General features: G+C 42.4%; 1 protein-coding gene across 2 annotated transcripts in view; it reads left to right on the top strand.

Moving 5' to 3' along the window:
* ATF6 (activating transcription factor 6) overlaps window positions 1–27,105 on the top strand; it is a 79,998-nt gene that overhangs the window by 46,097 nt on the left and 6,796 nt on the right. For both annotated transcript variants that reach the window (XM_054833450.1, XM_054833449.1), the window contains exon 15: window positions 15,317–15,401. In XM_054833450.1, coding sequence (XP_054689425.1) covers window positions 15,317–15,401 — 85 coding nt within the window. The remainder of the gene's footprint in view (window positions 1–15,316; window positions 15,402–27,105) is intronic.

The following is a 27,105-nucleotide window of genomic DNA, read 5'->3' as shown; positions in this document are numbered from 1 at the left end:
CAGACCAGGATCCAAGTAAACTATTGTTGTCACAAGAGAAAGGGTTTTTCTAAGGAAACTGACATTTTGGTCGTGAAAAGTGCATAGTGCTTTGCCTCCGTCACAGTGCTGTAAGTTTTGATGGCTTGTATGAGTTCCCACAGCACGGTAGTCAAAAAAAAAAAAAAAATTGTGTCTTGCACTGTTCAAAATTGGATGATGATTTCTTCTCTTCCCTAGCTACATGAGCAGCTTCCAGGATTTTTTTAGGGTAAAGACCAGTGAGCCAATTAAACGGTTTACCAGAAAGGTAAAGTTCCGGTTGTCAGGAACACCACCGGAAAGGAGAGTTCCTGTTGTCAGTGTTTCCTTGGCTGCGCGTGCTCTTGTCAGATCCGTCCTCGAGCCGTTTTATTGTCTTGGCCATAAAAGAGCTCAGGGGGTTCGCAGGAGAGTCTGACATTTGCCAGAGGTTGGCAGGGAAGGTGCAAGGACTGAGGGAGGGAGAAGGAGCCTTCTGGTTTCTGGTGGCCGTGGGGATCAGGTTGCTCAGCTGCCTGTAGGGTATGCCCGGCCATTCTCAAGTGCTCTTTTGTGAGGTAGGTTGGGGGTGAGTAAGGAAGAAATCTCGACATCAGGCATCCAAGATCCTTCTTGCCACCATGTGTGACTTAATCATGTAACTTACTTATGCCTTTTAAAGCCATTTTCCATCAGGTTATTTTCTTGTTTTGGTTTGAGGTTTTCTTTTTTTGGGGAAAAAAACGTTAAGTGTTTATAGATGTTTTTCCCCTTTTAAATTGAAGTCTGTTTCTAGAATTGATTTACGTCTTCCTCAGCCACGCTAGAAATTCAAACAGAGCAGGCACTTGGCAACAAAACTGGACTCAGAATTGAGATCTAGAAGTGAAGCTTAGCTACAAATGTGAAGAGAAGGAAGCTTATCAGGCTGGGGTAAATATGAGTTATGCAAACTCAACAGGCAAAAACATGAAAAGAAACTTCATCTTCATACTCTCTTGTTTTAACTGAGATTATTAGCAACAGGGGTGACAACTTCTTTAACATAATTATATTGAATATCTCTTTAATTAGAAGAAACTATGAATAGTTGATGAATGCTTAGCCATACAGATGTCCTGGGATCTGCAGAATGAGAAACATCTTTCCAACAAGCATCTGTAATGCAATACACATTGCGCAGATTAAAACGCTGCCGTCAAATTTGGATTCAGCCCACTGCATCTTGATATTAAAACCTCGTTGTCCCTGAACCGACATTTTGGGAAGAACAAAAGGCAGCTTGGATTTGGAGCACCAGCCCTGGCCCGCATGTGCCAGACCACCGTCCAGCCATCGGCGGCCTAGGAACTTTGCCTGTCCCTGCTGCCAAGACGTACAGAGACCCACCCAAGTCTGAGCTGAAGTCATTGCTGAGCTCTGGGTAAATCTAGGGATTCAGGCAAAAATGCAGCCTTGCTGCTGCCTGGGGAAGAGCGTTTGTTTCCTTGTTATCTGGTAGTTTCTGTATCTCTCATGTTGGCTTACTGATGTGGGTTTGACAGTGGCATTTGCGTTTATATTTATGTAAAGGCACACTTTTATACAGCTTTTGCAGAATGTAGAAGGAGATGGAAACCATTTTCTGAATTGAAATCAGAGGAGGGAAAATGATAGATCAGTAGAGAAGGAAGAGCACCCCTTTCTTTAGGTTCTTCAGAGAGATGCTCCTAAAGCCACTTTACCCAGCAGATACTGACAATGCAAATGAGACCTAAATTTTTAAAAACAGGTCAAAGACAGTTTACTGAAAGGACTGCCTGTATTTCTAAACCACTTTTGTGCCTGTGACCTAAAACATCATTTCTTGCCACTGCTGGGAGGTGATACCTCCATGTGAATGAAGAGGAATTGCCCTTGGAGAGGTTAAGAGGTGTATATGTTCAGGTACCTTGCGCTTACGAGGCTAGAGGATGGGGGGCAAGAGGAGATCCCCAGAGACTTAACTCATGGTCAGTTGCTTTTTCCAGAAAGTTGAGGGATAACAAATATTTCTAACAGAGACTTTCCAGTCCTTCTGATGTATGTCTGTGCAGCTGATTCAACTTCCACAATTAGGAAAGATTTGTTGCTGTTAATTTCCTGTACATCTGCTGCGCTCTCAGAAGCAGCATCTCTCTGGCTGCAGATTAGAATCAGGCTGCCACTGTCTGCTCTTGGGCAGTCAAGGGCAAACAGTGGCAAGCTGCATCTGTCCCAGCAGAGGGAATGGAGAGGAGTGCCCTCTGCTACTGGGATTTGGGTTTCACTGTTGACTGGAACCTTCAACAGAGACGAAGTTTAATTTGCAAAACTGGGATCATTTTTAGATAACTAATTGCATCTATTTAGCAATGGTTTTGGCCTAGAATTTAATTCAGACTATTACTTTATTCTCTCCTGCCATTAGCCTTGAAAGCTATTCCTGGTTTTTGCCACTCGTTGCTTTCAATTTTTTTGTTTTCTCCTCCATACGCATTTCCCTCCCCAGTAAATATATTGCCAGCGAGTTAGAAGCAATCACAGATCAGTGGACGGATCAGGAAAAGGGAGAAAGTCACAGTGACTGTGAGATGTAAGTTGCTGTTGGCCAAATGTCATTTTATTCCATCAAACCAGATTTGAATCCAGTAACTGATATCCTGGCTGCAAAGACCATCTATGTTCTTTTTGCAGATACTAAAATATATTTTAAGATAAATCCCATGCTAGGTGTTTAGCTCAAGAATGCATCTGCTCACGTTCAGTGTTTGAGCTAATGAACAGTTTGGTCCTTTTATACAATATGACGGACCGGGTGCATATGTTTTAGAATAATTAGCAGCTTCTGTAAAATGGAGTTTTGCAGTCTGGCAGTACTTTTATCCAAAACTTTAAATGTGTATTCACCTGTGCAGCAGTAATAAATATAATTGTTGTTTTCATCAGAACATCTTTTGGATCCATTTTCTAAACTGAATCCTGCATCTGTGTTCAAATTCCGGCTGTTTGGCTCTTTGGCTGAGCCATCAAAGATGATGGGTTTGTTGCTCTGACGACTTCGGGTCATCTACTTCTTGCCTTGCAGCTGTCTTTTGTAGTGTGGAGATTCAATGGGAGATTTCAGTAAATTATTTCTGTTGCTGCAGAGGGCAAGACGACAGTCATTTCAAGCCAGGGCTGGATCTTGTGCCATGTGTTGTGGGATTGAACACGCTGTGATCAAATTAATTGCCTTGATTTAAAAAAGGTTAAAGTCTGGACTCTACTTGACAGTTGTTTCTGGTTAGGATTTTAAAGTTCTCTTGCATTCCCAACTACCTGCATGTGCGAGCATTTTTGCTGTGTAAGAAAGGATGCTTTCTTCTGCTTTGAAAGGAAATTGTTTTGTGAGAGGAGTGTTCCATCAAAGACTGTGGCCTTTCAGCAACTTCGGTAGCTGTTCGTAAACATCTCTCATGTGTATGTAGCCCTGATTCCTATCGACTTCTTTCTCATACAGTCTTTTCATGAGTGGCCTGTAAGTTAGTGAGACAGGGAAGGGGCAAAGTAGAAGCATCATCTTGACAGATCCTCCCAAATTTGAGACAAGGTCCTTATGGACCTTAGAAATGGTGGTTAGAAGAGCCCTCTGGTCCCAGCTCCCGTGTGAAGGAAGGCTGTTGCCAACACTGTGTGAGGTTGGCCATGGCATTGTCAGGTGGGCTCTGAAGACCTCTAAAGACGGAGATCTCACCACGGTGAGTTCAAAGTGTTCTAGTACTTCACTGTCCTTTGAACTCAGTGGGAAGAGAAAGCAGAGCACAGCCTCATTAGCAAACAGATTTTAAACTGCAGTGTTCTGTTGATCCAGCATTTGGAGAAAGCCTGACGTAAATTTCTTTCTACCCATCCACCTTCTGTTTCATGGGGAACCTGATCGAGAGAGAAATCAGGATTTACAGTCTAGTCCATCTCATGGTACTGGACCTGAGGAGCATGCCCATGAAACCACATTATTTTCTGCGTTGGTTGGCTCTCTGCGTATGTGGCAGGGCTGCAAAGGCAGAGCAGTGGATAAAAGGTGTGTGTGTGTTTGTAATAACGTTCCCCACTCGAGTTTGTATTGTGTGTGCTCTTTGGGGCTAAGTCTCCAGTTGGTCAGTAATTCTGGGAACACAGAATTTGTCTTACGTAGAAAACCTGAGGTCTTGCAAGCAAATATAGAAACTTTGGGTTAACGTTTTGTCAGAGAGGCAAAGAATCTGGATTATATCCCCTTTGGTTTTCCTGGACCTTATTCACATGCCCTACCTAAATTACATGTTTTTGCAATTACAGATTGCAGTTGCAAAACTAATAGCCTGCAGATGCTATGCAAAAGCAGAGCTCTGCTGCAGTGAATTAGAGAAGGAGGGGAATTTCTTTTTATGGGTAGTAGTAATAAAACAATTAATTCCTTTTGAGTCTTACAACTTTGTAAAATCTACAAAGATAATTGACAGACTCAACTGGGAGTTACAGATGAATTGCATTTCTGTGCTTATATAGCCCATGGGAAGGACAGAAAAAATACAGAGAAACATAATTTTCAAATAATTTGGAGCAAACTTTTTAAAATTTTATGATGCTAGTTTGATTGAGAGAGCCTTTAGAAGAAAATCTGATCTTTATCAAACATAATAGGAGGAACTTTTCCACCAAGCTGGCATTTTTTTTGTCTTCACAGAAGCACAGAACTGAGTCAGCTATACCTGTATGTATATCTTTTCCAGTTTATCTTGAAATTCAACTCATTTCCACAAATAACACAAACACAAATTATCAAAGCGTTTTCAAGTCCTTAAAAATCTTCCTATACAATTTTAACCAAAACTGTTTACTTAAACATAGAATTCTGTTCTTCACATCCTCTTACTTTGCATTTAGGAATTTTTTTTTAATCTGCTGCCAAACCAAAATTACATCATAGCACATGCATGCATTGTTCTTTACTTTCAGGCCTTGCAAAGCAGTTCTGCAGACAAATTTACTTGGCTGGATTTCTGTCCAGTCTCTGTCCTGTGCCCTCCTTGTTCACAGTGGCTTTCTTTTTCTTTCCTATACGAAGGAAGAAAGACAGAACTACAAGGAAGAGTATGTTTACGATAGCAATAAAGTCCAAATGGGGTGTCTTCACCTCATTCTCCATTGCAATTGGACTGGCTTTGCTGTGCCTCATCGTGCGCCTAATTAATGTACATGCAAGCTTCTGCTAACTGTGATTTCCTGGAGTAATCCTTATTCAGAGGGGAAGGCTGATGGTATTTAGTGCCTCTTATTTAGGATGTGTTGCAAGACAAAGGTGAGATTCAAAAAGCTCGGATGGAAATGAGGCAGGTTCATCTTGGGTACTTCCAGAACGAGGAATTTGCAGAGGAATGGGGAGCTTGAGAATAGCCGGTCATTTTGCAGCTGGTGTCACTTTGTTACCAGGATAGATGTTTTGGTAAGACGGAAGGTTAGCGGGCCTGTCTTCTGGAAGTGTGCTTATGTTCTGTTTCCTGACGGGAGACAGGATTCCTCCTCAGAGGCCACTAGGTAGTTTTGACTGTTTGACTAATAGATACCTAATTATCAGCATATTTCAGTGTCATCTTAAGGCATAATTCCTCCTCTTTGGCCTTAGAAGTTGAATAAAGGGATTGTAAACCACGAAAATAGAAAACCTGAATATTATATCAATTTTTTCCACCTTTATATGACATCTGCTTTACAGTTGCCTTTGCTGCATCTAAGTAATACTTTGCATTATTGTCTGTTGTGTATTGAAAAGTTGTTTTGGTCTTTCAAACCATGATGGAGTAATGAGATTCTCTTGCATTTTTATTCTTGCTTTCTCAATTGTAACCTTGATTTTCTACCTAGAGGGAACTGAGTAGGATACCAAATGAAAAAAGGGGCAGCAAATTAAGGTAGGAGGACACGGGTTCAAACGAAGGAAAGGAAGCGAATCATACAATAGAAGTAGACTTGTGGAACTTCTTGCCAAAATGCATTATAGATGCTATAAGTTCGCACGTATTCAAGGGAGGACTGGGAAAGTTCATGGAAGAGAAATCTACTAGTAGCTACTAAATATGTAGAAGTCACATCTTTGTTAGAAAACCCCTAAAACAGTAATTGAAAATGGTTGGTGGCTGGAAGACAGGTAGGGGAAAGTGTCCTATCTGTACACACTGCTTGTTTCCATCTTACCAAGATGAGTTGGCTTTCCTTGGAGTCGGAGGAGGACGGCAGCAGCTCTCAAGCAGCAGCAGGAATGCCCAGCCCAGGACAGGCAGGAAGAGGAAATCAGGAACAGCTTCAGCAGCAGGAAAGCTTAATTTGCCTCAAGTCATTGTTAACCCGGCTCCTCTGCTTTTACACCTGGAGAGATTTTTTTGTTCTAAAATAGAATCATATGGTGTCTGCTGTTACTTCTTGGATCTTTTGGGAGTCAAGAGCTACTGGAGAGATGATCTGAATAAATCTAAGTCTAAGCCTGAGACACTTGCAGTCCATTTAAAAATCTAAACTAGATCACTTTAATTTGGGCTCTGTTTTTTAGACTCCTTTTGGTCTTTAAGGCAATGTAACATAAAATCAATCCAAAAGGACAAGGAACAAAAAGTAGTAGTTCTGGCTTTACTGATGTTTGCTGTCTCCGTTTGTGAACTGCAGAGAAGGACATGGTTCACAGCAGACCTCCATATCCTCAGTAGTTTCCATAACCTTTTGAATTCTTAATCCAGAAGAGGTCCTTTGCCACTGGTTCTCCTTCACACTGAGAAAATGCTTAGTGCTGTCCTCCAAAGCCGAGCCCTCCTCATACACAAGCAGCAGTGCTGCCATTGAAGGGAATGGAGGAAACTCCTCCAAAGGAGGCTTGTGGCAGAGTGAATTTTCCATTCCTCTGAGGTCTCTGGGATTTTCACAAGGCTCTCTGACTCACAGCAAGATGCTTTCCAGTTAGTTTAGTTTTGGAGCCCAGGCCATATCACATCTGGCAGTAGCACAGTTGACAGTAAAAGACACTAAAGACTTCTTCATTAAAAGGTCTCTCATGTGGGAACTAAACTGGATAGCAACTCCCTCTTCGGCAGGGACAGTGACCAGAACGTGTTCCAGAGTGCAGTTAATGTTATTTATAAAAAATTGTCTGGGAATGTCAGAAAGGTGTAATCTTACACTACAGGGCATTTTATTGACTGTGGGATTGAGCTATTTCTGGTAAAACACTTAAATAAAAAGCATATCTCATCACTTCATCGCTGTGTGCAAAGTATAGGCTGTAAAAACCACCTGTGCACAGAAACACTGAGATTGGAACAGCATCGGTGTGAATAGGAGCGCTTTTGGCAAAAATAAAAGCAGAAAAAGAAGCTTTATTCCCACCACTTCTGGGAGCTTTCCTGTTATGGGGCAGTCTCCCCCCTCCAATAGGCTTAAAACTTAGCAAAGTAATTAAATTCTGCGATTAAGGGTTGGGAGTTGAATTCTCAATTACAAACTCTTTTCTTTAAGTATGCTGTGAAATCAAACTGTGTTAATATATGCTAGCTAACCTCAAGTTTAATATATGCAGAACTGGTACTCTTTCAAATTAAATTAAATGGTTGTTAAACCCAAAGTAATAAAGCTACCGGGGCCTGCCAGTGTGGGCTGTCAAGAGCCGGTGCAGAGAGGCTGAGACCTTGTGAATTTTTACTGTGGGTTTTCTGTGGATTCCTTGCAGTCATTATCCCATCTTTCACTCACTCCCATGCTCATCTTTGCATGTCATGGATTCCTTGTAAGGATCCGTGATGGGGTGAGTAAATCCGCTTGGATTTGTAAGGTTTACCTTTAAAAAAAAAAAAAAAAAGAAAAGAAAAAAAGACACATCAACTTTAAAAACAAGGCAGCTTTACAGTTCATGGTATAATGAGCAAGTATTGTGGCAATGAATCACAGTGTGTGTAGAGGTTTAGCTGGTTTCCACTCTTTTTTTTTTTCTGCTCTTAAAACCATCCCTGTGCTTTTCAGATATAAGGGTCAGACTGAACTGGTAGGATGGCGGCAGTTTCAGAGTTACTGCCCTGTTTAACTTCCACTGGTAGCAAAAGCAATGTTGCAGGAGCTCCTGGCATTTCAGGTGGACCAGTGCTGTATCACTATGGTGTATGCTCAGGACACCATATGGTTGCCATCACCCAACTGAATCAATAGTGAAATTATACAGCCATTTCCTCTACAAATTTGTAAACTTTCATACACGTCCTCTTCAAACTGACAGAGGAAACCAGAAACAGATATGCCAAGACCTGATTCTCATTTACACCGTGATCCATGCTATGTGCTTGGCAGTGTTGGGATCTGTTGGAGTAAATGAGAATCAGCCCCAAGGCCATGAGTGCATTGCAGTACATTCTCTTCCTTGGAGAAGAGTCTCCTTTTGTGTCCAGAGAGCTGCTGAAGTTCAGCCCTGGCTGTCTTGAGAAAGAAGTTCAAGCTTCACGAGTACCAGTCACAGCTGGGAGTTGTGTGCCAAAGGCTGCGGTTCTGCTCGGTGCAGGGTTGGTGGTGGCCTCTGTAGGAGATCAGGACAGAAACGTCACATCTCTGGCAAAGCCAGACAGCCTGAAGCAATTATTCTGAAATTTTTAAAAAGTGTAAAAGCTGTGGTTTATGAAAGAAAAGCTGGCTCATTGCCTCTGTCAGCTCAGGGTTTTAAAAAGTCCAGCTCCTCAGAGGACCTGTGCAGAGCAGTCTCTGAAGTTGCATGCAGCTTTTTGGGCCTGTGAAAGCACATTTTTGTTTCGCACTCTTTGTATGGCCAAAAGCGTACCTCTGAAGAAGGTCCAGTGTCATCTCATTGACCTGAAATCCCTAAAGGTTGTTCAGAAAAACTGGGTTTGAAAAGTAGGTACATGGATTTGATGCGCCATTTTTTATGGTCAAAAAGCCACTTGCTTTCTATCTGCTTCATCTTGAGATCACTAGGTGTAGTTGGATAGTTAATAGGTAAGCGTTTGTGCTGTCAGGACATGTTGAACACTACGAAAAGTAGTGTCATTAAAGAAAAATGGTACCCCCAGCAGCCTTGGGGAGCTGCCAGCACTCCAGTGGGGTGTGGGAAGCTCCTCAGCCTGTATCTGTGGTCCTAGAATCACAGTGTGAAGAGTCAGGCTGGAAGAGATTGAGGCATGATTCCCTGGGAGACCTTTTAGTCATAGAGAGAGATGAAAAAATGCCCAGCTGCAGTGTTTGTTGACTGTAAGAAGTCTTCTGAAGCTGCCTGGACAGAGGCAGCTTTGGCGTGCTGAGGCGCCCGGCTCTGTTTGCCCACGCTGCTCTGTCTTAGTTGCAATATCCTGGCACATAGCTGGTCTCCAGGGCAATGGTAAAGATCAAATCTCCTCGTCAGGGCAAATTACGAGAACAGCACATTAAGGTTTTTCTTTGGTATTTTAATCCAGTCTCCTTGGAGCTTTTATTCCTGTGAAGTAACAAATGTCACTTGTTTTTGGGAAGATTATCATTAGTTTGTCCGAGATGGATCTCTACCGGAGAGTGGGGCTCCTTTGGACATCTAGAGGAAGTCTTTGTGATGGCTTGCCCTTCAGTAGCATGACAGCATTTACATAGGCAGGTGTGCTAAATGCACTGTAATGAAGAGCATTTAAATCAAGTTATGCTACTTATTTTCTAGTAAATAATGCTTTTGCTCAAGACGCTAGAAAAGGCTTTTAAAAAATACTTAACGTACCTAAGCGCAGCAGCTAAGAAGGTAAGAAATATCTAGGGCAATTGATTTGACAGATAAGTAGCCTCAGGGGTAGGAGGAAAGATGGCTCATGCTGAGTGCAGAGCCTTGAGGGTTTGGAAGTCCGTTCCTTTGTGTCCAGTGTCAGTCGGGTATCCCTCAAATGCATGCGCATCTCCTCTAAACGTTCCCCGTAGCACTCTAATATTTTCCTCCATCACAGGTATGCTGCAAGGATTAATTCCTTCGTGTTTCTTTCAAACACACAGAAATGGAGGAGTTGCTCCGCAGATTGCCTATGGCAGTGGCATCCTGCTCCTCGGGAAGCGTCTGTTGCTGTGTGCAGCATGGCTGATGGGATGTGCATTGCAAAAGCCAAAACAAGCACTATTGCCAATGCTAATCATTGAAAAGCCAAGTCAGGCTGATGAAATTATGATAGTGTAAAAAAAAAAATCAGAGACCCTTGAGTAGCATGTTTTCTCTCTGTTTAATGGAACTTCATGGTATGCAGCGATGGTGTTTTCTTTATGTCCCTTAAGAGTTACAAACAATTATTTTTTTTTTAAATGAAAGCTAAGATGCCCACAAGTTTTCCTGCATCTAGGTAGTAGAGACTTTGAAAAGCAAACCACGTGTCATGAGACTCGGGCTGAAGCCGCAGGAGCAGCCAGTTTTGGAATCTTCTAACGCAGTGGAACAGGATTTCCATTGCCAGTTGACTATGGGGGTTAGAAATACATGAGGCTCCAAAGCTTAATCCCTGTTAGAGCCCTGACAACACTGATCTTATGTAAGAAGCCTTAAAATCTTTATTGCAGTTCCATGTGTTGTTGAGTCCAGAAGCAGATCAGCAGACACTGAAGTAGCCAGCAGAGTAAAAAGATTCAGTGAAGAATTTCATTCTAGAGGGCCACCTAATTTCTAAATGTTTACAAACTCTGGTTAATTATATTCTAATTAAATAGTGGGTTTTGGTGGCAAGGACTTAATAAATGTGATTATTAATCAGAAGTTTAAAAAGTAACAGCTTCAGATTTTATCCCTGGGAAAAAATGTATTTCTATACCCAAACTTATTAAATTGAGGTAATGCATTTGTGGCTGGATTTTTAGTATCTATATTTATCTATCTGTCCATCTCATCTGGTTTCAATATCACTGAACTGTAGAGATGATCAAAAGCAAAATAAGAATGGTAAAGCTAGGGTCTCGTTTGAAATATTGTCTTTCCAGACTGAAATTTTTCCAGTCGTTCTGCCAGCAGTCTCAGGTCTGCATCGTCTATTTAAATTGTCATCTCATCTAAGGGCAAATCTTGGCCCAAGCCAGGGCCATCTGTTGTTGGGTAATAGTTGTGATTTATTCTGCTTCTGGTTGACATTCGTGCTCATGGGCCAGATGCTGACTTGTAAGATTTGCTTTTATTCATTTTCAGTTTTATACCATGTGTTCATATCACAAACAGCATTTTAATTTTAGATATTTTCATCTAGTGTTTAAAATTAGGGATGAGTAATAGCATCACACACCCCTTTGGGATGGAATTCAGCATGCTTCAGAACTGAATAGGAGAAAATGTTTTACATGGTAGAAATACATTCAAACAATGTTTCTAAATGTCTATTTTCTTATTAATCACTAATCCATACACTCATTTATGTTGCATATAGAAAGTTAGGTATTGCTTTCAAATAAAAACTGTGGACTGTTCAAAGACTTTTGGGCTCAAGAATGTTGTAGGTAGCTAAGCCGTAAGCAAAATATTTACGATACTCTGCAGCATACCTGCTGCTACCTTTGCCGTCAATGTAGAATGAGGGTAGTTAGGAAACTTTGCAAGTTAGGACTGATTGTCGGAGGGACACTCCTGCATGTAAAAGATAAAGGTTATTAGGGAAATGGATAGATTTCCCTAATTCCAGATTTTAAAAAATGGCTCTTTGTAGTAGAAATGGGCTGTGTCCAACTTCCAGACAATCTGTGCATCTTGCACGTTAGCTTTTGGTAGCAGTTCGGACTTACAGCTGACTGGCTTTTTACATGTCTGTCTTCTCCAAAGTTGGTGTTGAAATGCTGCAGAGTTGTGCAGCAACTCCAAAGCACATTTGGACACACAAACACCAGTGGAAGTGACTTCATTGTCTCACTATCTGCTGTGGGAGCACAAGGCTCTGGGTCTTCCCTCTCACACTGTTCAAACTGCTCCAGTAAAACAGAGGAGCAGCAGGTGAATTGATATGTGAACGTACCACTTTGCTGTGTAGTTTTAGGAGACATTTCAGAGTCCGGAAACTAAGGGGAAGGTAATTTTAATGTCTCGGGTAGCAGAGGAACTTCATTGAAAATGGTTCCCTATGCACTTTTTTCAGATCCAGTGAGTCGATCTCATTGGGTTGTGTGTGGAGGGATTATTAGCAACAGTGCATAGATAATAGGTATCAAAGTTTTTATCTTATCAGTTTCTGTCTCTAAAAGGAGAAATACCTGCTGGAGTGGCCCACTTCAATTGACTGATCTAGCAGAAAATTAGTTGGTGGTTTTGGTTTAAGCCAGAATTATGAGGAGGGAGAGCAGATAGTGGTGAACTCCTTGTTTCTCCTTTGCAGCTCTTGAAACATCATTCACAGAAGTCAAAAATTAGTTGAGATTAAATCTAACTCCTGTCACTTAAAAAAAAAAAAAAAGAGGCTTCTAGGTGAAGCAGAACTAAGAAAGGTGAATTTTACATCTTTTTCAATGCAAGGTTTAGAATAAATATTGTTTTCCAGTAAATCGGTTTGGTGGAATCTGAACCTGCCCAGCAGTATTAGCGCATAGTCATGGAATACAATTTGTTAACTGCAGAGTCAGTCAGAGTCAAGTCTTTGACCTTAACCATGATGGAGGAGATGCAGAGCTTGTAAAGGCCAAGTCTGAGGTGTTTGCACTGCCTCTGTAGTTACCATAGGACTCTTATGAGAAGCTGGTACTGCCAGTGTCTGTCCTGTGGACTGCAAAAGAGAATCATAGGATCATTGAAACGGGTAGAGAAAACCTCTGGTGGTGCCCAGCCCAACTTTCTCCTTGAAGTGGAACCTTTGCCGACAGTAGGTAAGAGCAGCCGTGGCTTTGTATAGCTGGGTCTTGGAAACCTCCAAGATCCCCTAGCTCTCTGCTGACCTGTTCCAGGATTGCACCACGCTGTGGGTGAAAAACCGTTTCTGAAGGTCCAACCTGAACCTCCTCTGGTGCAGCCAAGATAGGTAATGGTACAGGAGGTACCTGAGGAATTTCCCTTATTGAGTTGCTATCCAGAAATTCGGCATTTCTGTCGTGACTCTGCTGTTTATTTCTGTATAGGTACTCCAATTGTAAAGTCTTTGTGATTGCTTTTAATATATTTTATGCATACAGTAAATAAGGGTGCCATTATAAGCAAAACTAAGCCAGCATCAATTAATGTACCAATCCTCAGATATGTTAGCAAAAAATAGTAGTTACTTGTAATGATTCACAGGTGATCATCTATGCAGTACTTGTGTTTGTCTAGGTAATGATGTTGTGGACTCTCAGAACCATTGAAAAAGAGAAAAAACAGGATAAGTATTTTTTAAGCGATGTTAAAAATAGTCATCAAATCATGACAAGGACAACTAAATGTAGTTTTAATGGGCATCTTATCTTTGGCCTGTTCCCTTGGGAACATTGAATTTCAAGAACAGTTTTTTCTGTAAAGTTCATTGTCTTACTGAACGTTGTCTTAATCTCAGTGGTTCAAAAATGAAATGGGAATTACATATGTAGTCTGAGAATTATACCAGAGTGGTTTTATAATTTGGGTACCAAGCTGTTTTTAATTATAGTCATTGAAGTAATGTTTTCTTCTCATGGTCAGTCATTTGTGTTTTGGGGGGGATTTTTTGATGGGAAAAAAAAGAGAGTGATATTTCTACAATGTATCTACAGAATACCTTGATATATTTAACACCTAACTTTGTGCGTAACTCAGTTCCCTGAATCTTAGACATGACAATGTAGTGTTTAGATATTAAAATGGAGAAAAGACAGTTGCTCTGACATTAAGATGTTAACAACTGTGTCCTGGAGGAAGTCTAATTCAGTCTGCCAAAAAGATAAGCTCGGCCAAAAGCATGAGATGTTTGTGTGCCTGTTCTTGCCCTTAAGCAGGGAGCCCAAAAGCTGCATGTAATGTTTCTGAGTGCCGGGTTTGTAAAATATCGTGGAAGTTTTACAAATGGCAAAGCATGAAATGAGATGAGAGCATCAAACTCGCTTCCGCTTTTTAACCATGTGAGGTAGATGCTGGCTCTTGAAAAGTGAAAGGCAGATGTTCGGATCTGGTTTTAGGGCAGTTGCAAAAACTTCTTAATGAGTTGGTCTCCATGTGTTTGACATGATGGCACCTGCCGGCTTTTGTTCTTCTCAGAGACACTGGGAGTGAATTTGGCATTGCGGCGACTGGGAGAGGGGCAAACACAGGGACTGGGAAAGTAAACTTTTCCGTTAATTCTTTGGGACCTGGAAAAGATACTTAGTGATTAGCAGGTTTTTGTTTCACTTAGAACCAAAGTTGGAAATTTAACCTTAATTTGTCAGTTATATAAACACAATTTTTTATTCCTAATTACTAAGAGAGCACAAATATACTTCCCTCACAGTGCCCACTGCGTACTGAGATGGTGCAGTGAAGCAACCTTCTGTCAGGGAAGCGAAGCTTTGAAAGGCATGGGAAGCTTCCCCCGTCCTTACTAGTCTGTCTTTGGTCCGTCTAGATCAGCACAGCACAATAAAATGGGAGATGCCTAGACTGACGCTTTGGGTTCTGTTCCTTCCGTTGATAAGGAAAGAACCATATTTTCCCAGGCTGCAAGTTGAGCAATTTGAGTTTAGCAACAGCAAAAAAACTGAAGAAAGGCTGCATTTTTCTTTGCGGGTCAGGTCCATGTCCAGAGAGTCTCCCACAGATGCAGCTTCCACTGCTAAAACCCAGGGTAGTTAGTTTGAACACTGCTGTCTTACAGCAGCACCCAGCCACCTCACAGTCGAGATAAGCTACTGAAGCACAGCTTTGCCATCAAACTTCCCCGGTAGGTTTTGTCAGCAGAGCTTATATTTCACACTCCGTCACAACCCTGACTGCACGAGGCATGTGGTGTAGAGCTTGACATAGATACAGCAAGATGACATTTATATATATAAAGCAGACAGCACTGCAAGTAAAGGCTCCAATTCTCAAAGCCCTTAACCACATGTTTAAATATCATTGAAGTCAAGTTAAATTACTTTAATCATATACATAAGTACTCTGTTGAACGATGGTCTAATAGTAGTTTCCATCTCTTTCCACATGATCAAGGCTTTTTCATATTCTGCTGCATGCGATAGGGATTTCTTCTTGGTTACACAGCATGAGCAATTGCTGTGACTTTTGGAAGACTCCCTCAACAATTTGAATTTGCTAAGCTGTCGTAAATAGTTTTATGTGGAATGCCTGTAAGACAGAATGGAAAGGAATTTTCCCAGCTCTGTACTTCCAGGGTAGATTTAACACATCTTTTCCCCTATTTTCCAGGACCACCTGTTATTGCCAGCCACCACACATAACAAGACCAGAAGACCAAAGATGTCTATAGTGTTGCCAGCTGTAAACATCAATGGTAAGTCCAAAACATGAAAGAGAACGATAGGAGAGTAATTTCAGAGAGACGTGCCTGACTTGTACGTGGAAACCAAATTCAGACCAAATGTCTGTTGTTATAGCTTTGAAAAAGAAGTCAGACTGGTCATTACCGGGCCTTAGTTGCCGGGGTCCCCGCTGGAGCTGGGGTGCTGGCAAATCACCAGTCCCTGGTCACCGAGAGCGTAATGAGAGGCTCTCGTCCTAGCTCCTTCAAGGACAGGGGTGGTGCCATCCAGTCCGGGTGGTTTATACGCAGGTGATTAAGGGTTACCTGAATGTGATCTAGCTTCTCTAACTTGGTGGCTAGAAAGATCCCACTGACTGTGGCGACCGTCCTCATCCTCTCATTTGGGTTCCTCCTACGCCAGCTTAGCAGGGCAAATTCCTTGGCCTTACTGGTTTGTTAGGATGCTGACTGCCTTCCATCGAGTTCCTCAGCTGTTTACCACTCTGTTATACAACACTCAGTGTGAGCGGGACCTCTCAGCACTGCATGGTCAGGATTAATAACAATCATGTTACGGTGCTGCAGGACAGCAGAGAAAACAGCTTTTAACTGGGGGCCCAGGCTTATTAGCAAACAGAAATGTTCTTGATCTGCATTTTAGTCCCACATGAGAGACAGGACATGAACTGTATAAATATATTGTTAATTCATATGGTGAGGAACTGCCGTGTTAGGACATGTTTGGGTCACAGGGTCACTGTCACAGTCATCAAACTCATCGTGAACCCTGTAACAGTATAAACTTTACTTTCTGAATATCTGTGCATGTAACCCTATTTTATAACTTACATGTTTTACAGTACAAGTGAATCATAAACCCAAATGTTTTTGTTAAATTTAAGCATGCCGAAAACATTATCTGATGATGCGAATTTCCATAAACTGAGAAAAAAAAATCAGTTCAGGCTTTCAACATTTCGATAGTTCAGGCTTTTGAACATTTTCCCATGCAGTACAGTAAGTGGAGTGTGATAATCTATAACCAGCTGTCTTAGGGGAATTTTTATTAGATGTATCAGAATTATTTTTGGTATTTATCTGCCTGAAACTCCCTTTTCATGTCCATTACAAAAATCCTTTTCTGGCTGAATTATCACGTGCAAATGGTCACTGTATCACTGGAAGGACAAACGCTATTTCTAAATTACAAAGTATTTCTTCTTAAGATGTTACTGAGTTTTGTTTTACTTGAAATAACTTTTCAGTTGTTGGAGTAAATATAACTTGGAAAATACACGTCAGAATCCAGTGACAAATCTTATCCTTCATTAATAATGAAACATTGTGAAATTATAGTTACTTGAGTTCTTTGGGATTTTTCTTCAGAACATCAGCATAATCCAGGAAATAAAAAAATGTCCAGGGATTTGGGCAGAGATGTTGAAACAGATGAGACACAAGGATAGCATTAAGTAAACAACGGCATCAAACACTGCTTCCTCTGTGACACTCAGCAAGGTATTAGGAAAAAATGACAATATACACAAGAGACAGTAGGTAACTTGGCTGGATTTTTAATTTGACTATTAGATTACCTGGAGGGGACAATTCCCTAAAAAGTTCTGCCTGGAGAGGAACCTGTTTCTCTCCTTTGAGAACATTGCTCCTCCACCCTATTCTGCCTCCGCGGGGACTGAGCGTGTCCTGAACAAGCATCTGGAAGTTAGCTGACAACAAAGCTTTCCTCCCAGCTGTCTGCTGTTCTTTTAAGCCCACCTTAATTCTTTGTCCACCTGCAGAGAGTTGGCTGCTGGAAGAGGACAGGTCTCCCTGGGAGGAATTGGCAAAACTTTCAGAGAAAGACCTTGTCCCCTCCTGCCTTTTCTCGTGCCTCAGCCAGATCTCTGTGGAAGAAGGGAAACCTTTTCCACTGCCACTTACTTGCCCTTCCTTTTTGCTGCCACAACCCTGGCAGAGGAGATGAAGGAAATGTAAGCAAAGTGGCCTTTGCTTTGAAACTTTTTCAGAACTTCATCACTTGCTTTCTTCTGCAGGGTCATTATTTGTCTGTGTACTAAAGTTTACCCATGGCACAGTTCAGTTGAGAACCCTTTGAACTGCTTGGACAGTCTTTTCCCAGCAGGACTGTCATCCTTTCCTGATTGCATTTTGATTGCTTGAGTGCCTTCTGAGCTCTGCTAGAGACTCTGCCTTTAGCTGGCGTGAGCCGTTCCCACCACTGGCTGCAGGGAAGGAGAACAGGTACGGACAAAGATGAGGAAGTAAAATGAGTTGTCAGTCGCTGTCCTACGTGACTCTGCATGGAGGTTAATGACATGGTTCTGCAAGGTTGGTCTGGCAGTTTTCACCAGTATAAAGCAGAATCAAGTTTACAGTTGGAAGAGGTTTTCTTGGAGGGAAGAGTTGGGCTAAGTCCAGCCAGCAGCAGTCCTAGTGCTTTGCAGCCCATGGCAAATCTCAACAGAAAATTTTGCAGTAGACAGGTGTGCGTATGTGCACATGTGTGCATGCAATAAGGTGAAAGTTTATGAGAACAATATTGTACAAAGCAATAACAGTACTTTATTCATTTTCAAGATAAAATCTTGATAAAAACTATTCAGTTGTGTGTTGGAAAAGAGTGAAAATGGCCATTACCTTGTAACTTTCTCCTCTGTGCTCCTTCTCCTGGTCTGCCTGAATCGCCACTCTGCAAGCATGAGGATAAGCCAGCAAAATCCCCAGTGAGGGCTGCTGTGCAAGTGTATAGAAATATATTTAAATATTTAAAATGTTTAATGTGTTAACATATGTTAAATATGATTAAGCATTACATTTTTTTAAAAAAAGTATAGTAACTTGTTACACATTGGTACAAGTTAATCCTCCCCCTCCTACCCTCTTTTCCTTCTTCCCCACCCTGTTCAAAGCCCCTTTCCAAGCTTGCTGGGCCACCCCCCGCCCAGTTCACAGCCAGTACTTGCTGTCAGCTGCTCCATTCTGCCTCCCCAGCTGCTCTCACAGCCCTTTACCCTTGTCCCATTTCCCTGCTGGCTGCTGTCCCTCGGTACAGCTCTCCCCTTGGCCCCTGCAGCCAGCCATGCCCACGTTTTGGCCTGCCTCTGCCCGACGACAAAGCCCCAGCATCTGTGGACACAAGTGGTACTCCCAGAAAATCTGCCTGATGGTACCAAAGGACCTTAGGGTGGGTAAGCCTAGAGGGGAAAAAAGCAGAACTGGGTAATCCTGGTCCCACTGCACATAGTTTTGGGGGCATCATTGGCATGCCTTTACTGAGAAGTTATTCCAAGAAGAAATATCTTGCAGTTTCTCATGGGAATGAAAGCCAACTGCAATTTACAGTTAAACTCCAGCTTTTGTTTTTAAGCAAGTCATGTTTGTTATGCTGGATTGCAACTATTATTTTAGAAATCTAACTATGCACTTGAGACCAGTTAAGTCTCCAGTAGATTTCATTCCTAAATTTGCTTTTATTGTAATTCAGAGTCTTGTTGGCTCATTAAACCAATTCCAAATTGACATATAGGCAGTGCCTTTCTTGAAGTTTAAATGAAAACATCTGCCATTAGCCTTCTATTTACTTAACTGCTGTAAAAAATGCAGTGGGTTATAGCATCGATCTTTGGATCAAAATCATCCACAGAGTACAGCATAGCTAAGCCACTCTTCCTACCCCAAGCACAAGCCTTTTGTCTCTGCAGGATGCCTGCAGCTTTGCAGCGCAGCACACACCACCAGTAGTCCTCTCCTTGCAGCACACAAAAGTGAGAACATATGTACAGTCATTCAGTGTAGGAGATAGCATTCGACGTGTAGCACAAGGAGCCCCTTTATTAACGCATTTCTCCCTAGGATTCGGTTAGGTACTCTCACAGCTTGCACTTCTTGGTGGGAGCAGCTGTAAACGTCTGTGCAGGTGTGTACTCACCATGAGTACCGATGGCCTTAGCAGCAGCACAAAAACCAAAAAGGCCTTTTTTTATTCTTAGGATCCCTGTGCAAAACACTTCCCCGTAGGTGAAAGTCCTTCCATTGTTTGCTGTCTCTGAGTTGAGAGTTGATGTCTGCACTCCTACCCAAGCAAAAGTGACAGACCTGATGGGAAAGCCCCTGGTGAGGCCCGAGGCTTATTTTCTAGGAATTAGCAGCCAAGGCAAAGAGAATTTTGAATTTTTTACAAATATTCTGGATAGGTCCTTAGTCTTATGTCACACAATGGGCCTTGTCTTCCGGCTGCCTTTGAGAAAGCAGTTTGTGTGTCTGACCCTCTATAACTTGTATGCTTCTGGGTTCTTAAGGAGCCCTGTTCTCTTAAGGGTTGCTTTTTGTCATGAAACACAGCAGCAAAATAGTCTCCTAAAGGCAGAAATTTACTGTGAACGGGATTGTGAGTTTTGCAAAGTCCATGTGCTATGTTGTGTTGGCCAGCTTCTGATCGCAACCACTTCCCTCAGCCTTTCTTCCTAGCATCCATCATCATACTAATGTAACAGACTTCAAAAGTGCTCTGAAATAATACACATTCTAATTAAAAAGGTCAATAACAAATCTAGTGGTAAAGCTTTTTGATCAAAACTGGAGCAATTTCTGCGATCACGTAGCATGATTATTTGCATGCAGCTACAAAGAACCTTCTTTCAACTGAGAGCCATGTGCAAGCCACTCGCAGATGTCCAAGGCTGGTAGCAAACTGTCTGTGAAAAATCCATAAGGCAAACAGAACCCACACAGGCTGAGAAGGAAAATAAAAACAAAAGCTCTTTGGCAAGTGACAATGTTCTGTAAGTTCCCATGTCTTGGGGTTGAATAAACAAAGTCTCCAACTTCCTCTGCCTTTCAAGGTCAAGCAAACAAAAGATGCCATTTCTGTCTTTCGGAGCAAGAAGCAGAATTCCCAGTCAGTCATTGAATGAGGATGGTCTAAAACAGTATGTACCATTTAATGGCAGCTGACTTCCTTGAAGCTTGCTGCTTAACATTTTGGGTAGCCTTCTCTCTTACTTTGAATAGCTTCAGAATGGTTTCCAGGAGGCTGATGACCCCAGATATCTCTAGCTGATGTTGGTTCATTCTTCTCTTCGTGCTTAGAAGCCAAGTCTTAGTCCATGTGGCTCCCTCTCACAGCTGCTGTCCTTGGCCCCAGACTGAGAAGATTATGCCACTCTGCTAGGTACAGAGGACATCTCTCTTGGCTACACAAGCATTATCTGTGGAGATACTTCCCTCATTGTTTCTGCTTTTATACCTGGATTTAGCAGGAAGTGCTGAGAACTCAGCACAGTCTTACAAGCTGTAGTGTATGAACAGAAGGCTCTGAAAGTTGTGTATGTAGGATTAGAACCTGTGAGATGCAAGAAGGGTGGCTGCTAAGGTTTTTTAAGAAGGTCACTGACAATCCTTCAAAGCATCAAGACCTCTAAACCAGGATGTAGGAGAAGATGTCTGAGAATGTCTCCGTGCTGTAAGTCTACAGGCTATTTTGAAAATGCCACCCTTCTGTTTCTTGAGCTGCCAGCTGAGGAATAAAAGTAGTTTGGTGAAGCCTGACTAGGGAGGAATCGGAGCCATGAGCTCTCAGTTAGACCTCACTGCAACAGCCGATTACTGAGCCTGGACTGAGAAAGGGGGAGAGTCTGCTGTCTCCTGTGTGCACTCATGGACAAGCACCGTGTCAGGTTACTGTGGTTCTGCTGTAATTAAGATGGTTTGTTAATGTCACAGATGTACTAAAGCTCTCGTGCTCATGCAGAGCTGTGCAATAGAAGTCAGGATTGAAATCAGGGCAGAACATATTTTACCAAGGAATTTCAACGACAGATTTTAGTCATATTGTAAGATGCTGCTATTCTCACTCGTGTTCTCTTTTCAAAGTGATGTAAACTGCAGTTTATCAAAACAGAATACCCCCCCAAAACTTCCCTACATTTCTTTGAACATCAGAAATGATTGTTGCCTAGATTCAACCTTAAATAGAAGTTTTCAACGGATTTTGTTGTCTTTGAGAGACTTTGCTCTCCCCAGCCATTGTCTGTTGATATATGTTGTCTTTGACAGGAAGGAGAAGATTAAATTATTCAAAAAAATATGAAAGAAATCATTCAAGAATCTGTGCACAAAAGTAATGGAATCTGTGTCACTTGAGTTCATGTTTGTTTAGTTAGACAGGAAACGATCAAGAAATGAAATCATAAAGGCTTATTCCCCAGTGACTTTTCATAACGAGCTGTTTACCTAAATTGCTAAATGAGTAACCTATTTTTATGTATTCAAAAAGAACAGGAAGATGATTTCAGAGGATCTTCTGTGCCTTTTTGCCCCTTCGTTAATAGAAAAAAGAGTATCTCTTGGGTTTTGTGCGATAGAGCAGGCCAAGCCCCAGCGTGACTGGTCTTCCCTGGATAGACAGGATAAATGCTACAGATGGCATTTTCTTGGGAACACGCTGTTCATGAAGGGGGTAGAGAATGAGTCATAAATTAATTGGACTTCATACTTAGTATTTCCGACGCCAATGTCGAGTTATGACACCAGATTGTTTTTTCCATATAAAAGACACACTTCTATAAAACTCACAAAGTAGAAGAAAAAAGAAACCATGACACTAGCTGCCAGTGTGGATGCCAGTATGGCAGAAGGAGCCAAATTCGCTTTAGAACTGAACATGTATGCGTCTTGCTGCAGAGACCCTATCTTCTAGATGTTCGTTCACCCTGGGTGCTGATACTGCCATGTAGGTACGCTCTCCCACCAAGCTTCACAGAGAGCACTGTGCCAAGAGCTGCGCTGCAAAGCAAAGAGAAAATTTTCATCCCGATCTGCGAGATTACCCTTACCTTCTCGGCTGCATTGAACTGTGTTTGTGCAGCACATCGTAATTCTAGCCTTGAGCCCAGCTGATCTGCCTTAATACGTTTTCAAGTGTTGTAAATTCAAGATTACATAATTCCTCTTAGTGTTAAATTATAGGTGGCAAACACGGTTTTATGTTTATGATACACAGGCCAACTCTTTATTTCTGCAGTGATCTGAAACATAATTATCCATAATGAGCTCACCCTGTAAAAAAAATTAAAACCTGCAACAGAGCTGGTGGAAGAGGTTCACATTTACGAGTTCTGTCTTCAGAACATCACTGGACTAAACCTAGAGATTAGTAAGAAGACAGCAGTCCAAGGCAGTCTTTTTCAGTGTAAGGATTGCAGTCTTTAAGGAGACCGCTGCCAGCGTGGCCGGGAGGCCTTTGCCGCCTTCTTGTATCTTAGGTCTGTCCTCCACGCGGCTGCTTTCCTCACCCTCTTCACACAGTCCACCTTATTGTGGTGCTTCCTGGGCATGCTCTGGGCTTGGTCCTTTGTAGCAGGGTTGCTGTAGGAAAGCATTTGAAAAATACACTCTGAGCATCTGAAGAACACTTTTGGTCATCCACTATTTCATCTTAAATCATCTACCCCACCACTTCATTGTAAAGCATTCAACCCCAAGACCATCCTGTCTTATTCTGTAGTAGCCCCAGATGAAGAGACCGTGGTATATCCCTGTACAGCACAAATGCCTTCTGGGTGAATGTGGATAAAGAAATGATTGCCAGCCCGAGCTGCCCTTCACCATGAGAAAGGAGGTACCTCCATTTCAGAGCAGGATTCATGCATTAAAGCCGTAAATCTCCTGTTGCTGTAGGTGGGAAACAGAAATCTTTGAAACAGACGTCTCACTTTTATTAGTGCGCTGTCTTGAGATAGGCAGTCTGCAGCATGCGTGTGTGATTTTTTTTTTTCATTAACTGGCAAATGCATTGAATCAGAGACACTCACGTGAAGACAGAAGCTTCACAGAGATGGTGTTAAAAATACTCTTCTATGAGCAAGAGCTGATCACAGTATCTAAATAAATGAGGTAATTTTATGTATCCAAGTGAGACAGGTGGAAAATTCAGCTCACTCTTTGGATACCATCCAACCTATAAAGACATTTCAACTGTAAGTGAATACAGGCTCACACCAGCCTTCACCCTTAAATCAGTGAGATGCTAACAGTGGGATACAAATGATATTGGGTGATAGAGAAGGTGCGGGTCAGTGAAAAAGTGATGCTGCCTCTTGAAAAAAAAATGAAGTCAAATAGTTAATTTTGCCAGTAAGTGCCTACAAATTGAAATGGTGAAGTACGTACTACAGTTCAAAGGCAAAGGCTAAATAAAAATAGGAAAACATTAAAAGAAAAACCAATAGGGTAAAATGCTGGCAAATGGTATGAAGATTGATTAAAGATTAAAAGCTCAGTGCAATAGTCTTTAAAAAGACCCTAAAAAATCCAACAGGCATAAGTAACACATTAAAGTAGATTCATAGAAGTAAGAGGATATCTTTTAAACAATAGACATTGTAGCCAAATGAGGGAATAGAAAAAAGAGCACGATTTCTGGCAGACTAAATGTCAAACCATAAGAAGTCAAGCCAGAAAAATATATTGAGGAACAGTGTGCCTGAGGCATAAAAAAAATAATAAAAACATTTTTCAGAGGATGCCTGCCAGGGAATCTCTAGTGCCTGTAGAGGACCAAGGTGTGAAAGAGCACTTAAAGTTGAAGTCAGCACTGTTGAAGGAAAGAGCAAAAAAGGTTTTGTGCTGGTGTTAACTACTGACGCTATATAATTGTCAGGAGAATGACGAGTGACAAAGGAGGCAAACATTTAAAAGATGGCCTCAGGAACTGTATAAAATCAAGCCTCACTTTTGCACAAGCTGGCTGAATCTGTGGGAGTTGAGCGTGCCTGGGGACGTGTGATAGACTGGGAAGAGTTAGCACAGCTTCTGCAGAGGGAAGTCCTACCTTAGCGCTCCGTCACGGGCCTCAGCGGGATAGCGAGTGTGAGGATAAGGGTGGTCTCTCCAGCACAACAACATACCTGAGTGTTCAAAAAAACTTGGAAAATAGTAGTTCTTCAGAAACTGCTGAAAGAAAGCAAGTTTTTGTGAGGCAAGGGCTCACTTGTGGTTTGGTATCTCCCTAAAAGGTGTAAATGAAAGGTGGCAACAGACGGTCGCGTTTTGCAGTGAAGGGGATGTTGCCAGGTCTACGCGGGGTCACTGCCCCTGCATCTCCAGACACAGGCTGCAGGATCTTGGGAAGGGGGGAAATTCTGTTCAGCAGGTGAAATTTGGTGGGGGAAAATGCAGTGCTAGTGACAAGGGGGAAGAAAAAAAAGAGAAAGCAAAGACAGGGGGCAAAGCAGTTCTGCTGCGCAGAAAGCTCTCTTGGGAGTGAAGGGCAGAGGCTGGAGAGGGCAACTCTGTCAGGCAGAGCCATCCCATGCCTGCTCGGGAGGCACGAAAAGGATAAACGAACTCCCCCCACAGCCTGCAAATCCAGGCGTACCCACTTAGGCCAGAAATGCATAGAGTAGCCTAAAAAGGCATTCCGGTAGGGGCTTCTTTCAAGAACGAGGGCTGGAGGGCTTGTCCCAGGAGAGCACGTAGGGAATGCTCCTTTGGTTGTGTCACTCCGGTGTTTCTGACCACGGCCCCTGTTCCTGCACACGCGTAGACCCAGCAGCCTGGCTCTCTGTTTGAGACGTGCTAGGAGACCTGGAGAACTGAAATGCCCAGGATCTCACTTAACCTATGTCAAGGACTGAGCACAGCCAAGTCCACAGAGGTGAGACCATTGCAACTGCTTTGTTTGGAAATAGTTCCAAGCAGGATTTTGCTTTCAAAAAGATAAGTTACTTGGGTCACAATATAACTTTCTCCCTTGCCTCAAATAATCCTATCTAACAAGCAAATCTGTAAATGTTTTAGCAACCCTGCTGCGTTGCTGCATTGAGTGTATTTTTAGTCTTTGTAGCTGTTACAGTAACACCGCTTCATTTATATACTTATTTGGTAGTGTATACCAACCCTTCAGATGGAAACATTGTCCAGATGTGCCCGGTAGGACAGGCCGGGCTGCTCAGTGGTGATGAGGTGGAAGATTGCAGAAGTGACAGCGCAGAGCAAGCTCCCTGAATTATGTCTGGGGACAGCTGCAGCCCTTCAACAGCCCAGCCCCGGAGCTATGCACGGCTGGTGCCCTCTTCTTCTGAAGCTCTTGCTTTCTGAACTCTGTGGTGCCCTAGACGTAAGCTCTGTTTTGGGCCAGGGCAGGTTGCACTATAAATTGTTTGGGTAGTTTGGTGCTAAATCATTATTTAAATCAAACTTTAGCATCATCAGCTTGGCACAGCTCACACAAAGCACCCGGGTACTGGAACTCATCCGGTGGCTCTTTGAAAGCTGCCTAGGTTCTGCCGGTATGGTAGATGGGGCTGCAGAAGGGGTTCCAAGTGTAAATTAGCACCAACACTGACTCTTTTTGGAATCTGGTGTGGTGAAGCAAGCTTTCTCATTAGAAGGAAACATGGAAAGTATAAAGGGTGTGAGTAGCTGTTCAGCAAAGACATTTTTAAAAGACTTGGTGGTTTGGTATCACTTTACACAGAGATAATTCCCTGACACCTAACTTTGAGATGACCTAAACTGGTTTCATGGATAACAAATTCACTCTTTGCTGTTGTCAGTGAGGAAGAGATAATTCTCTAGCCTTACTGACAAAGACAGGTAGCTAAAGCAAAGATGGGACAAGTGATTTCCCTCCCTGTGTCTTACCAGCAGAAGCGAGGACATGTAGTCCAGATCTATGTGGCCGACACTAGCTTAACTGTATATGCAGTGAGCGCAGTGTGAGAGCAGAGCCGGGCAGGTTCTGACCACTTTTACAAGTCACCTACTAGGAAACCAGCCAGTAGGTAAATAGTTTATCTACTGCAAAGGCAGTTGGGAACTTAGAGAAGGGTCTTGGGATTGGGGGATGTCAAATCAATGGCCCAGGCCCTGAATTATACAGTATTGGTCTCACAGAGTATTTTTTGGGTAGTCCACTGTGGGACTGCCAGGGGTACGGCAAAATTTGCAGTTGATTTGGTAGAACAAGGCTCTATCGGTGTCCCTAAGGCATGAGAATATGTCCAGACAGCTGCAAAGCTCTTCCATGGTGGTTGGTTACAGCCTTGAAACCCTTGACGAGGTCAGGTGGTATTTCAGGGGAGCTCTGTTGCAGCCGCTCTGCAAATTGTGCAGTTTTCAAGGCAAGCATTTTCCTGCAGCAAAGCTTTGTGGGGAGGGCGCATGTAAGTGGGAAAGGGTAAATGACCAGAATAACTTGTTCCTGTCCTATGACTGCGTCCATAGGGCCGAACAGCCCACTGACATGTATAGAGTTTGAGTCTAGAGAGATGATTCACGTCGCCACTTGCTCTGACTTACTGCAGAACAGGCGCTGGGTTTCCATTGCCTGCCTCTCAAGCCCTCTGCCTGTCTTCTGCCTGTCTCTAAAACAGCATCTCTCATAGAAGTAGATGCTTGATCTCAAAGACGGACATTTGAACATTGAACTGATTGATACATGTCGGTACTACTAAGGGGAGAAGGGAGACTTTGGGTTTATGGTCTTTCTAACAAGACAGTTTTGAAAATCTAGTACTTCAAATATGAAGGCAATCTTCCGTCATCTTTGGTAATTTGTAACAGTAGTTATTACCCTCAGCCTTATTTGCTAAACGTTTTTGGTTTGGACTGCTGACTTCAGCTTTCATCAGCTGGGTCTTGCAACATGTTTGTTTTTAAGAGGAGCTGCCATAAACCATAGACAGCAGCGCTGGAGAATTAGATTTCTGTT

Source organism: Grus americana, chromosome 8 (genome assembly GCF_028858705.1).
Source record: "Grus americana isolate bGruAme1 chromosome 8, bGruAme1.mat, whole genome shotgun sequence".
NCBI lineage: Eukaryota > Metazoa > Chordata > Aves > Gruiformes > Gruidae > Grus > Grus americana.
The sequence above is the reverse complement of the archived record's forward strand: the minus strand, read 5'-3'. Positions and strand labels throughout refer to the sequence as shown.